Here is a 14,060-nt window from a genome sequence, read left to right on the forward strand (position 1 = left end):
TCAAGAATAATTATGTATGGCAATCATATTACAACATAATTAAGCAATTAAAGCACGCTTATGGCATTCTGTAGAGATTAATGATTGAACAGGGGAAGTTGCCACAGCTTATTACACAGGCTGGCTATCAGTCCTCTAGGTAAAGCTTCTGGCCTGTGTTGTTATTTCTGTCATAACCTGCTCTGATTTTAAGAAGGTGAACATAGGAATATTGCTCTCCTTCATAAAAGCCATTTTCATCTGAATCTTTTATAGAATCACCTCAAAAAAGCTGCTACTGTGCTGCACCAGGCTCCTCTGAAGAAGCAATGCTAATCACAACTCTATTGATTTATCTAAAAAGCGTAGTATTAACCAATTACCTCATAAAACACAGCCTAGGGTTACCCATACCTTTGAGATCCATTCTGTATGAACATAAGCTGGGTAAGCATTCAAAGAGAAAGGACAAATTCTCTGTGCTAGTAAGGCAGAGGTAGCCTGTAAAATGAATTGCAGTAAGCACAGTTAGTTCTTATCAGATCACATTTCTGCACACACATGCACATGTGTGCACATACATATACATCAATCAAGTGTTAAAGTCTGGTCCCAATTAGTCCCTATTAACAACAATCTGTAGTTACTAATTTGCTACGAATTCCCATGAATTAACATTGAAATCTTGAATAGCAAGAGTCAGTATGGGGAAACAATATGCATTATAAAACCTCTTAGTAGCAGAATACAATATGAATTATAAATCCTCATATTATTTTGTAAATTCACTGTCCTTTTATTTCAGAATAAAGTATTTTTTCTTATTCTATTCTGCAGATTTAGTTAAGAGGTATACCAGCCTTTTCGAATAAAACTGAGTAGATTAGCTCAGGGAAATCTGCACTAGAGGATGCCTCCAGCAAGCTATTTTGATAGTATATCTGACTGCATCACCAAAGGTACAAAGGCTCGGTCTGCTCCTTATTTATGAGAAATCTATCTGTGTTAAGCAGCTACACTTGGAAATCCCCAGAAATGTAAAAAAATAAAAATGGAGACAGATGGCTAGTTAGAGGAAAGTCCTCTTGTTGATGCCCACCATTATGGTATCTGAAGAATACAGAAAATTGCTGTAATTTTAAGGCAGCAGGCTGCCTATGAAATACTAATTGAATTTTTCTTCCTTATTTTTTCTTTCAAATAGCTATAGGCTTACTGGTGGCAATTCTCAATTCACAATCAACCCATCAACAGGACAAATCATCACCAGTGCTCTCCTTGATCGAGAGGCGAGGGAGAACTACACTTTGGTAGTAGTGGCAAGTGACGGGGGCTTCCCCAGGGCTCTCTCCAGTTCCACCAGTGTGCTTGTCTCTGTTGCTGATGTGAATGACAATCCGCCCAAATTTCATCATCATCCCTACGTCACCCATGTCCCTTCACCTACCACTTCAGGTAACCCTGGCAATACTTGTGATGTTTCAAATTGCATAAACATCTTAATGAAATGTAAAGCTGTGCTATAAGAAATGTTTCTCAGATGTTCCTCTGTAGCTGTTTTCCACGGTTTGTTACCTTCATGTTGCATGGGAATGAATAATGGCAAAGATAAATATGTGACCTGCAGTTCAGCAATGTGGTTTTTTTTTAGTTTCCTCCTTCCGTCCAAATTCAATTATTTTCCTGCATTTATGTAAAGAAAACACAGTGTAAATGAGCATTGACTCAAACAAGGGATTCAACTATTTTGACAGGGTTAGTAAAGGAAGAAACAAAAGAGACTTCTACTTATCTCTGCACCTACATAAAATCATAGAATAGTTAGGGTTGGAAAGGACCTTAAGATCATCTAGTTCCAACCCCTCTGCCAAGGGCAGGGACACCTCACACTAACCCATGTCACCCAAGGCTTCATCCAACCTGCCCTTGAACACTGCCAGGGATGGAGCATTCACAACATCCCTGGGCAATGCATTCCAGTGCCTCACCACCCTAACAGTAAAGAATTTCTTCCTTATATCCAATCTAAACTTCCCTGTTTAGGTTTTAACCCATTACCCTTGTCCTGTCACTACAGTCCCTAATGAAGAATCTCTCCTCAGCATCTCTATAGGCCCCCTTCAGATACTGGTTGGCTTTCTGGGCTGCAAGCACACACTGAAGATGGCTCATGTTCATTTTCTCATCAACCAACACCCCCAAGTCCTTCTTCTCAGGGCTGCTCTGAATCTCTTCTCTGCCCATCCTGTAGCTGTGCCTGGGATTGCTCCCACCCAGGTGTAGGACCTTGCACTTGGCATGGTTAAACTTCATGAGGCTGCCATCAGCCCACCTCACAAGCGTGTCAAGGTCCCTCTGAATGGCATTCCTTCCCTCTAGCATATCAACAGAACCACACAGCTTGGTGTCATCAGCAAACTTGCTGAGGGCACACTCAATTCCATTGTCCATGTCACTGCCAAAGGTGTTGAACAAGACCAGTCTCAACACCGATCGCTGAGGGACACCACTCATTACTGGTCTCCAGTCGGACATTGAGCCATTGACCACAACTCTTTGCGTGTAGCCATCCAGCCAGTTCTTTATCCACTGAGTGGTCCACCTATCAAACTGATGTCTCTTCAATTTAGAGACAAGGATGTCCTGTGGGACAGTGTCAAATGCTTTGCACAAGTCCAGGTAAATGACATCAACTGCTCCACCCCGTCCATCAGTTCCATGCCCCAGTCACAGAAGGCCACCAAATTGGTCAGGCAAGATTTCCCCTTAGTGAAACCAGGCTGGCTGTCACCAAGCACCTCCTTGTTTTTCATGTGCCTTAGCATGCCTTCCAGGAGAATCTGCTCCCAGATTTTGCCAGGCACAGAGGTGAGACTGAATGGTCTGTAATTCCCCGGGTCATAAATTTTCCCCTTCTTGAAAATGGGGGTTATATTTCCCTTTTTCCAGTCCCCAGAACTTCACCTGTCTGCCATGATTTTTCAAATATGATGGCCAGTGTCTTTGCAACTTCATTTGCCAGCTCCTTCAGGACACGCAGATGGATTTCATCAGGTCCCATGGACTTGTGTACATTCAGGTTCTTAAGATGGTCTTGAACCAGATCCTCTCCTACAGTGGGCCCAAGGTCTAAGTTTTCACAGTCCCTGCGTCCGCCTTCCAAGACTTTGGTGCTGTGGTCAGAGCCTTTGCCAGTGAAGACCGAGGCAAAGAAGCCATTCAGAACGTCAGCCTTCTCCAAGTCCTGTGTAGCCAGTTCTCCCGAAAGCTTCCAGAGGAGGCCTACGTTGTCTCTAGTCTGTTTTTTATTTGCTACATACCTATAAAATCCCTTCCTATTATCTTTAACATCCCTTGCCAAGTTTAGCTCCAATTGGGCCTTAGCTTTCCTAACTTGGTCCCTAACTACCCGGACAACATCCCTGTATTCATTGCTGGCCACCTGTCCTCATTTCCACCTTTTATAAGCCTCTTTTTTCCTGTGAATTTTTCTCAGCAGCTCTTTATCCATCCAAGGAGGTCTCCTGGCCCTCCTGCTGCACTTCTTTCTAGTTGGGATGCAACACTCCTGAGCTTGTAGCAGGTGATCCTTGAATATTAACCAAGAGTCTTGGGGCCCCTTACCCTCTAGGGCTATATCCCATGTAACCTTGCTAAGCAGATTCCTGAAGAGTCCAAAGTCTGCTCTCTTGAAGTCCAGGGCAGTGAGCTTGCTGCACACTCTTCTCACTGTCTTGAGGACCTCGAATTCTATCATCTTGTGATCACTGCATCCAAGGATGCCCTGGAGTATCACGTTTCCAATGGGCCCTTCCCTGTTGGTGAACATGAGGTCAAGCATGGCACCTCTCCTTGTCGGCTCCTCTATTGCTTGCAGAAGGAAGTTGTCTTCCAGACAATCAAGGAATCTCCTGGATTGCTTGTGCCGGCCCATACCATTGCTCCAACAGCGTCAGGGTGATTGAAGTCCCCCATGAGAACAAGGGCCTGTGAGCGTGAGGCTTTTCCTATTTGTCTGTAGAGTTCTTCATCCACAGGTTCCTCTTGATCAGGCGGTCTGTAACATATCCCCACAGTAATGTGTCCCATCACTGATTTCCCCTTAACCCTTACCCACAAGCTTTCTGTTAACTGATCACCTGTCCCCAGACAGAGTTCCATACTCTCCAGCCTATCCCTAACATAAAGGGCAACTCCCCCTCCCCTCCTACCGGGCCTGTCTTTTCTAAAAAGCCTATAACCTTCCATTCCAACACTCCAGTCAAAGGAGCCATCCCACCATGTTTCGGTGATGCCTATTATATCATAGCCCCGTAGATGTGCCCACATCTCTAATTCCTCTTGTTTATTCCCCATGCTACAGGCATTTGTATAGAGGCATCTGATCCGAGCTCCAAATGAAGCTGGCTCAGTGGCTAGAGCGGCTAGAATATTACTGCATTGCTCAGAGTATTTATTATAGGTGCTGGCAACTGTCTGGGTGTGTTGGGATGGAATGATGCTCCCCTCCCCCAACACAACTAGTTTAAAGCATCCTTGACAAGTCTGGCAAGCCTCCCAGCAGAGCCACTCTTCCCTTTCTTTATCAGAGCAGTTCCACCAGACCCCAGTAGGCCTGGCCTACAAATGTGTGCCCCATGTCCAAGACACCCAAACCGTTGACTATGACACCACCCTTTTAACCATTCATTAACCTGTCCAATCCTCCTTGCCTTTGGAAGGTCCTCCCCTGTGTCTTGGAGAATTGTCAAAAAGACTATCTGAGCTCCAGAACCCCTGACCACCTCTCCCAGAGCTCTGTAGTCCTTCTTCATACTCCTCAGGCTACTACTATCTATATCTCTAGCACCCACATGTATCACTAGAAGTGGGTAATAGTCCGTGGGACTTACTAGAGCAGGCAGCCTCTCCGCAGCATCCATGATCTGTGCCTCAGGTAGGCAACGCACCTCCCTTGCGACCGGGTCAGGCCGACAGATGAGCGCTTCTGTCCCTTTCAAGGCAGAGTCCCCTACTACTGCAACCTGCCGCTTTTTCCTGGCGGCACCAGTAGAGATCTTCTGTACCAGTGCACCAGCCGACTGTTTCTGATGCAAGTACATTTCCTCATCAGCCCCCTGCAGGACAGCAAAGCGGTTCTGGGTGGGTACAGCAGATTTAGGAGGAAGCCCCTTGCTTTTAATTGCTCTCTTCCTCCTTTGGTTGTTTTTTTTTTTGTTACTAATTCCCAGCTTCCCTGATCAACAGCCTCCTTCTTTCTTCCATGAGTTAGAGGGGAATCTTGAGGCCCCTGTGCTATTTGGGCCTGGAGCAAGCAGTCCTGCTTCCTCTCAGCTTCCCTGACATCTTGCAGCTTACTGACAATATCCCGTAGCTCAGCCACCTGCTGGAGGAGGACCTCCATCAGGGAGCAGCGAGCACAGCCCTGCCCATTCTGCACCTTTCCCTCACAAGACCAGTGCAGGCACTCTCTACACTCCAAGCTCTGCACCGCAACCTCCCCACTTACCAGCTCTGTCTGGGTGCCTACACTGGCCACCACCGGGGCGGCCGGGGCAGAGCTCCCAGACTGGGCCCTGGTCATATGGCGAGTGCTCACCATCCCGCTCGCCTGCCCGCGCGAACTGCCGCGCAAACTGCCTCGACCTGCTCTGTTTGCCTGCTCTGTTCACCGCGCTCCTGGTCACCGCACTCCTTGGGTAGATTTTTAACCACTCACAGTTGGTGCCACTCCTCCTGTCTCCGCCCCCGGTGAGTCACCTCCTCGTGGTAGCTGAGCTCTTGGGCAAGTCCTGTCGAGGACTTGAGGCTCCCCCCTCAGTGGCTCTTGTCGCTCTGTGGTGAGGCTTCTGGACGCTGATCTCCGCCGGCTCCGCTCCGGTATTACAGGCATCCTTTCTCAAGCTACTCCCCTCAGCAAGTGACCATGACCTCTACTATCTCAAAACAGTAAAATGATTTTATAATATGATGACTGTATTACTCTAGATTCATCAAACCACAGAGTGGTTGGCTGTGGAAGTTGGTGACGCTGAATATTTTCACATGCATACACATACATGGATATATGATGCCTACAGACAGGATTCCAAGACAAATGGTTTACAAATCGAATTTTCCTTTAAAAGAACAAAACTAAAGGTTTGTTTCCATGTCTTGGGTCTTCTCTCTAAATTTTAAACAATTGCAAATACTTCTCCTTTTTATGGAAGAGTGAATTTGTTTACATTTCTTCCCTGTTTCCAGAACAACATTATGAAATTATTGTGTTATTGCCTTGGTGAATCTTTGTTTTCTGACTAAGGCACAGTGCCTTTGTGTGGCTCTTTTGGGGGTATTTCTTTAAATGTGTCTAATAAGGAATACACATAGGTTTAACCGATATTTTCTGATCTTTTTGGGTGCTTTCTGTATGGAACCCTTTACAACTAGCAACATATAGAAAACCTGAGCTATGTTTTTAACTTAACAAAATCCTAGGGATGCATGCAATTTTTTTATTTGCAACTCCTCAGTTTATAGTTCACTTTCATTTAAAAGGAAATGTTAATATATTTTCGCATTATTTTGAAAGGCTGTTGACAATGATGTTACTAGCAAGCATGACATCCATTTAAAAAAGAAAAAAGACACACAACTTTATTGCAGTCCAATGTAGCATCTGAAATAGCTTTTTAGAAATACAGAACAAACCTCATAACTTGATCAAGATGTTTGCACTTATACCAATCACAGAATATCTATAGTATTTTTTGAGAGAAAAAGCTTAATTTGCTCGTTATTTTTCAAGCAAGTTTAAAAAGGGGAACTAGTAATAATAATAATTAATAATATAATTGCTTAACTGAAGCAAAAATCTTTTTTTTTCTTTCCTGTCCCATTTCTCACAAGGGTTTGAATACTGTTCTTGTGTAAATATTCCTCCCTCCGGAGTAAAATTATTGCACATGACGAATAGTGACATGAAGTATAGTTTTCAGGGGATGCTGTCATATTCATTCCTGCCTATAAATGATTTGCCTTAAGATGCTGAAAACAACATGATTTTTATATACAAGTGGGTACTTTCTAAATTTCAGTGCCAGTAAAACATCAATAGAGTGTTCTGCAAATTGGTTTGACAGTGTCAACTTGGAAAGATGTTCCGTACATTAGATCTGTAAAGTCTAGTGCAAAAGAACACCCTGGATTCTCCTTGCAAATAGACACATATAGAGGTTAATGCAAATGGTACCTGTTTGTTTGAGCTCACTGTGAAGAATAAATTTGAAAGACCTAAAATGTAGTATATTCAGGTTACTGCACTAGTACAAATAGTTTTGTGTTTCTATGCAATTTTACCCCTATCTCAGAGTACCAACTTGCTTTTAAAAACGCAGTCCCCTTAGTTACTGTCCTCAGAACACTCTTACAAAATGAGGAGGAGCAAGCTGCTGGGGGAAAAGGAGTATCAACTAGGGAATATGAAGAGAAAGAGCTGTGAGGGCGTGTGGTTGTGTAGGGTAAATGACCATGGGTGCTGCCTGTTCACTTGCGTAACCTTACTAGTCATGGAATTACAGGCCTTTTTTTATGATATGCATAAATAAACTACAAGCAATTAAAAAACCCCAAAAACAGTCTGGTTAGATTTCTGGCTTTCATAATGTGGATGTTTTAGAAACAGGATGCCAGACTACCAAAAAGTGCGGATGTGTGTGCAGCCAGTGACATCTGCACATGCAGTGACATTTTTGGCTGTGTGCATGTCTTTCAGGCTCTCAAACTCACCTAATCCCTTGTTGAACTTAGCATCTTATAAAAAGAGCAGTTCATCTTCAAAGCAGTGTAAGGAAGTGCATATTGCTTCAGGATGTGCTTCCAAGTGAGAAGCTAACATCACATTTCCTCCAATCAGTGCATTGATTTAAAGAGCTGCCCTAACTTTGTTCTCCATTTCAGGCTCATTCGTGTTTGCTGTGACCGTCACTGACGCAGATGCTGGCTCCAACGCTGAGCTCCACTATTCTCTTGTGGGGAAAAACTCTGAGAAATTCCACATCGACCCAGCAAGGGGGGCCATCCTGGCTGCGAACCCGCTGGCAGGAGAGTCTGAAGTCACCATTTCTGTGCATGTAAGGGACAGTGGCCGGTACCCCAAGACAGACTCTACAACTGTTACTGTGAGGTTTGTGAGCAGAGCAGAATTCCCTCACGTTCAGGCTGATCAGGAGACTTTCACTTTTCCTGAAAACCAAGCAGTTGGTACACTTGTCACCACCATCTCTGGATCTTCAGCCAGAGGAGGCTCCTTGTCTTACTACATTGCCAGTGGTAACCTGGGCAGCACCTTCCTGGTTGACCAGGTGACAGGACAGCTATCTGTTGGGCAAGCTTTGGATTTTGAAGCCATACAGAAATATGTGATTTGGATCGAGGCCAGAGATATGGGCTTTCCTCCCTTTTCCTCATATAAGAAACTGGAAGTGATGGTTATAGACGTCAATGATAATGCACCAGAGTTTGAGCAAGATCCCTTCATTGCAGAAATAGTGGAGAACCTGTCCCCACGGAAGATTCTGACAGTAGCTGCTGTCGACAGAGACAGTGGGCTAAATGGACAGCTGAATTATGAAATAATTGATGGCAATACAGAAAATAGCTTCAGTATCAATCGAGCCACTGGTGAGATCAGAAGTGTCAGGCCTTTGGACAGGGAGAGGTTGTCTAGATACACACTAACCATAAAAGCTTCAGATAAAGGCACCCCACTCCAGAGCACGACTGTCAAAGTTATTATTAATATTTTAGATGAAAATGACAATGCTCCAAGGTTTTCCCAGATATTCAGTGCTTCTGTGCCTGAAAATGCACCTCTTGGCTTTACGGTAACCCGAGTCACGACATCAGATGAAGACATTGGGGTGAATGCAGTCAGTAGGTACTCCATCAGGGATACAAGTCTCCCATTTACCATAAATCCCAGCACTGGGGACATCACCATCAGCAGACCACTGAACAGGGAGGACACAGACCGCTACAGAATCAGGGTCTCTGCACACGACTCTGGGTGGACAGTGAGCACCGACGTCACCATATTTGTCATAGATGTTAATGACAATGCTCCACGATTTACAAAGCCATCCTATTACCTGGAGTGTCCTGAGCTCCCTGGGATTGGGTTGAAGGTCACCCAGGTTTCAGCCACTGATCCTGATGAAGGGTCTAATGGCCAAGTCTTCTACTTCATAAAATCCCAATCTGAGTTCTTCCGAATTAATGCAACCACAGGGGAAATTTTCAACAAGCAGTATTTAAGGTATCAAAACTCCAGCGGTTCAAGCAATGTCAACATTAATAGGCACAGCTTCATTGTTACTTCTTCAGATCGAGGCAGTCCTCCATTAATAAGCGAGACAACTGTCACCATTAACATCGTAGACAGCAATGACAATGCACCACTGTTCCTCGCTCAGAAATACTTCACTCCTGTTACAAAGAATGTGAGGGTTGGCACAAACTTAATTAAAGTTACAGCAGTGGATAACAAAGACTTTGGCTTGAATTCTGAGGTGGAGTACTTTATCTCTGATGAGAGCAAAACCAATAAATTCCAACTGGACAGGAGTACAGGCTGGATTTCTGTGTCATCTTCACTAATGTCGGATTTGAACAAAAACTTTCTGTTTAAAGTGAAAGCAAAGGATAAAGGTAATCCTCCACTCTCATCCGAGGTAGCTGTTGAAATAGTGGTCACAGAGGAAAATTACCATACACCTGAATTTTCTCAAAGCCGCATGAGTGTTACTATCCCAGAGAGTCACTCTGTTGGAACAGCGGTCAGGATGATTTCAGCCCGAGACAGAGATGCGGCTATGAACGGGTTAATCAGATACAATATTTCCTCTGGAAATGAGGCTGGCATCTTTGCTATTAATACAACTACTGGTACCCTGACACTAGCAAAACCACTTGATTTTGAGCTATGCCAAAAGCACGAGCTAGTTGTTACTGCCACGGATGGAGGATGGGTGTCCAGAACAGGCTACTGCAGTGTCACTGTTAATGTCATTGATGTGAATGATAATTCTCCAGCATTCAACCCTGAGGACTACTTTCCCAACGTGTTAGAAAATGCACCCAGCGGGACAACTGTTATTTGTTTAAATGCCACCGATGCTGATTCTGGATCTAACGCTGTGATTGCATATGCTATTCAGTCCTCAGACAGTGACCTCTTTGTCATTGACCCCAATACAGGAACGATCACCACCCAGGGATTTTTAGATTATGAAACAAAGCAAAGCTACCATTTAACAGTAAAAGCATTTAATGTTCCAGATGAGGAAAGATGCAGCTTCGCTAGTGTCAACATCCAGCTAGAAGGGACAAATGAATATGTACCCCGGTTTGTGTCTAAGCTTTATTATTTTGAAGTTTCTGAGGCAGCCTCCAAAGGTACTGTTGTAGGTGAAGTTTTTGCAAGTGATCGTGACATGGGAACTGATGGAGAAGTTCACTACCTTATCTTTGGCAGCAGCAGAAAGAAAGGCTTCCAGATAGACGAGAGAAGTGGTCAGATCTATGTTTCAGGACCTCTTGACAGAGAAAAAGAAGAACGAATCTCTTTGAAAGTCCTTGCAAAAAATTTGGGGAGCATTCGTGGTGCGGATATAGATGAAGTAACTGTTAATATCACTGTACTGGATGCCAATGATCCTCCTGTTTTCACCTTGGCAACCTACAATATACGAATCAGTGAGGGTGTTCCTCCAGGCACCCATGTCACATTTGTGAGTGCCTTTGATTCAGACTCTGTCCCTAGCTGGAGCAGGTTTTCCTATTTCATTGGGTCTGGCAATGACAACAGTGCCTTTTCCATCAACCCGCAGACAGGACAGGTGACGGTCACTGCAGAGCTGGATCGAGAAACACTGCCTGTGTACAACCTGTCAGTGCTAGCCATCGATTCGGGAATGCCATCTGCTACGGGAAGTGCCTCTTTATTGGTAACTTTGGAAGACATCAATGATAATGGTCCTACCTTGTCCACCACCCAAGGAGAAGTCATGGAGAATAACCGTGCAGGAACTCTGGTGATGACGCTTCAGTCATCAGATCCTGATCTCCCTCCAAACCAAGGTCCCTTTACTTATTACTTGCTCAGCACTGGCCCTGCAACCAGCTACTTCAGCCTTAGCACCACTGGTGTGCTGACAACCACTAGGGAGATTGACAGAGAGCAAATCAGTGACTTCTACCTGTCTGTGATTACAAGAGACTCTGGCATTCCTCAGATGTCTTCCACAGGAACTGTGCAGATCAAGGTAATAGACCAAAATGACAACCCATCTCAGCCCAGAACAGTAGAAATCTTTGTTCACTATTATGGCAACCTCTTCCCAGGTGGAATTTTAGGCAATGTAAAGCCTCAAGATCCAGATGTGCTAGACAGCTTCCAGTGCTCCCTCACCTCAGGAGTCACCAGCCTTTTCAGCATTCCTGGCGGTACCTGTGAGCTGCACTCACAGGCAAGGTCCACAGATGGCACGTTTGACCTGGCTGTTCTCAGCAATGATGGGCTGCATGGTGCTGTCACCAGCAGTGTCCGGATTTTCTTCGCAGGCTTCAGCAATGCCACCATTGACAACAGCATCCTCCTCCGCCTGAGAGCTCACAGTGTGCAGGATTTCCTGACCAATCACTATCTCCACTTCTTGCGCATAGCCAGCTCCCAGCTGACGGGGCTGGGCACTGCCATCCAGCTCTATGGGCTGTATGAGGAGAGCAACCACACCTTCCTGATGGCAGCCGTCAAGCGTGGCAACAACCAGTATGTGAATCCCAGTGGCGTGGCTACCTTCTTCGAGAGCATCAAAGATGTCCTGTTCCGCCAGAGTGGGGTGCGGATTGAGGCTGTGGATCATGACTGGTGCCTGCAAAGCCCCTGCCAGAATGGAGGGAGCTGCCAGAGGAGGCTGGCAGTGAGTCCAGCTCTGAAGAGCCATGAGAGTGTCCCTGTCATCATTGTGGCAAATGAGCCCCTCCGGCCCTTTGTGTGCCGGTGCATGCCAGGGTATGACGGGAGTCTGTGTGAGATGGACATCGATGAATGCCTCCCTTCCCCCTGCCACAACGACGGGACTTGCCACAACTTGGTGGGGGGCTTCTCATGCAGCTGCCCTGAGGGCTTCACTGGCATGGCTTGTGAGAGGGACATCAATGAGTGCCTTGCCAACCCATGCAAAAATGGTGCCGCCTGCCAGAACTTCCCAGGAAGCTTCAACTGTGTTTGTAAGACTGGGTATACAGGTATGCTTTTACTTCTCTAGATCTTACAGTCCATAAGAGATGTAAAGAGGGCAGAAACCTGCCTTTTTAGCTCAAGATTGTCTGACTATAAGCATCCCCATAGGTGAAGATATCATGCAAAATGAGCTATTTGTAACTATGAAAATTCAGAAGACCAGGTGCCCACAGCATTATTTTATTTTTAGTTCTGTCCTCAGGCAAATCTCACTAACCTGATTTGCATTAGAACAGAAAGATTTTTACAAGAGCTATTTTAATTTTTTAAATATGTAGAATCCATTTCCAATTCATAAATATGATTTTTCTGTTCTTGTCATTGTTCTGCATTTCAAGTCTGCTAGGAGTGTGCCAAGCAACAAAATTGGCCTCTACCCCCAATTGCTTACAGTCATACAAGAGAGAAAACAGATGAAGGATAAGGGAAAAAACAGAATTCAGGCAAAATGATCAAGCATTTCTGTTATGTATTTTGTCCCTTTGTAATTTTTGTTTTTCATTAACAACAGAAATATCTACAGTATTCCCACCTCTTCTGAGTATTTTTTCTCTAGGACTTATTACACTTTCAAACATAGCAGTATTTTATCCCTAGAAAAACAGGGTGATATTTGCTTCTGTAATGAATGTTCAAGGAAGGTTTGAACAATTTCAGTCATTGCGTATGACCAATTTTTGCAGATGTCATTAAAAAAATCTAAACAGAAAAGATTAAATAAGGCTTTCTGTACCTTTTTCTGAAGAGTATTTCTCTCCTTATGGTAGGGTGGGAATTATCTGGCTACCACCGATACTAAAACTCATTTGTAACCGATGGAGTGACCAGAAGGTTGATTATTCTTTTTATTTATTTATTTTTTCTTAAACCAGATTAGGACATGAGATCTGATACACTTTATTACAAAGGAGAAAGTTAATCAAAATAAAGGTTTTAACTACTTCATTTAAAGCATAGCTACAGCAGTAGATCCATACTCAGTGTGAAAGGACTGTTGATACAGAAGTACACTGATGTGACCTTTTGTGTGGACCTCACAAATGTGCTACTGAACCTCAGGTCAGGAGCAATTACTGTTCATTGACAATCAGTTCTAATTAAGTTACCAATCCAGGATTTTATTTCATGTTGTATTAGTACATCAAATTATTTTGCCAGGAGCATGGCAAATAATTATAGGGCACCTATCCTCTTTTTAGGTCATTAGCACCAAAGATTATTTTGGCATATGTTTGCTGTTGCAACGAAGCAAAACACTTCATTAGCTCTAGCAACATGCTGTAGTATGTGCCTCTAGCCTATAATTCGAAACAGTAAAGAAATGTCCACCTTATTTTTTCTGGTGTTAAAGTTCATATCTTAATGTTCAGCCCTCATGTAAGCTAAAAAACAAGTTCTACATGTGACAAGCTTGAAAAGAAGAACATTTTTAACTAAGATAATGTAATGAGAGACTCTTGACGGTTTAAAATGTTTGACTGCCTTCACGCCATGAATTAAATGTGGCATCTGATATGAGCTTTCTTAAACTCCTTGTCAACACAAATAAATTTTAAATAGACTACCACTGAGGCAGACGTTTCTGTCTGGGGGTCAGATCTTTTTATAATCTGTTGGCCATTGCAGAATCAAGAATTATTTAAGTGTCTGAAGATTAATTGATCAAGACAGAAAACAAATGGCACTAAAGTATGTAATTAAAAACCAAGATATCTTCGGTGTTGAATATCAGCAGAACTTATTAGATAAGATCACAAGAAATATTCAGTATGTTTAGACACTTTATGTCTGCAAA

At 43.9% G+C, this 14,060-nt stretch overlaps 1 protein-coding gene across 1 annotated transcript in view; it reads left to right on the plus strand.

Moving 5' to 3' along the window:
• FAT4 (FAT atypical cadherin 4) overlaps positions 1-14,060 on the plus strand; it is a 139,206-nt gene that overhangs the window by 99,434 nt on the left and 25,712 nt on the right. Inside the window, exons 8-9 of the mRNA XM_034063071.1 lie at positions 1,184-1,434; positions 7,921-12,270. Of these exons, the coding sequence (XP_033918962.1) occupies positions 1,184-1,434; positions 7,921-12,270 (4,601 nt within the window). The remainder of the gene's footprint in view (positions 1-1,183; positions 1,435-7,920; positions 12,271-14,060) is intronic.

This window comes from Melopsittacus undulatus, chromosome 5 (genome assembly GCF_012275295.1).
Source record: "Melopsittacus undulatus isolate bMelUnd1 chromosome 5, bMelUnd1.mat.Z, whole genome shotgun sequence".
Lineage (NCBI taxonomy): Eukaryota > Metazoa > Chordata > Aves > Psittaciformes > Psittaculidae > Melopsittacus > Melopsittacus undulatus.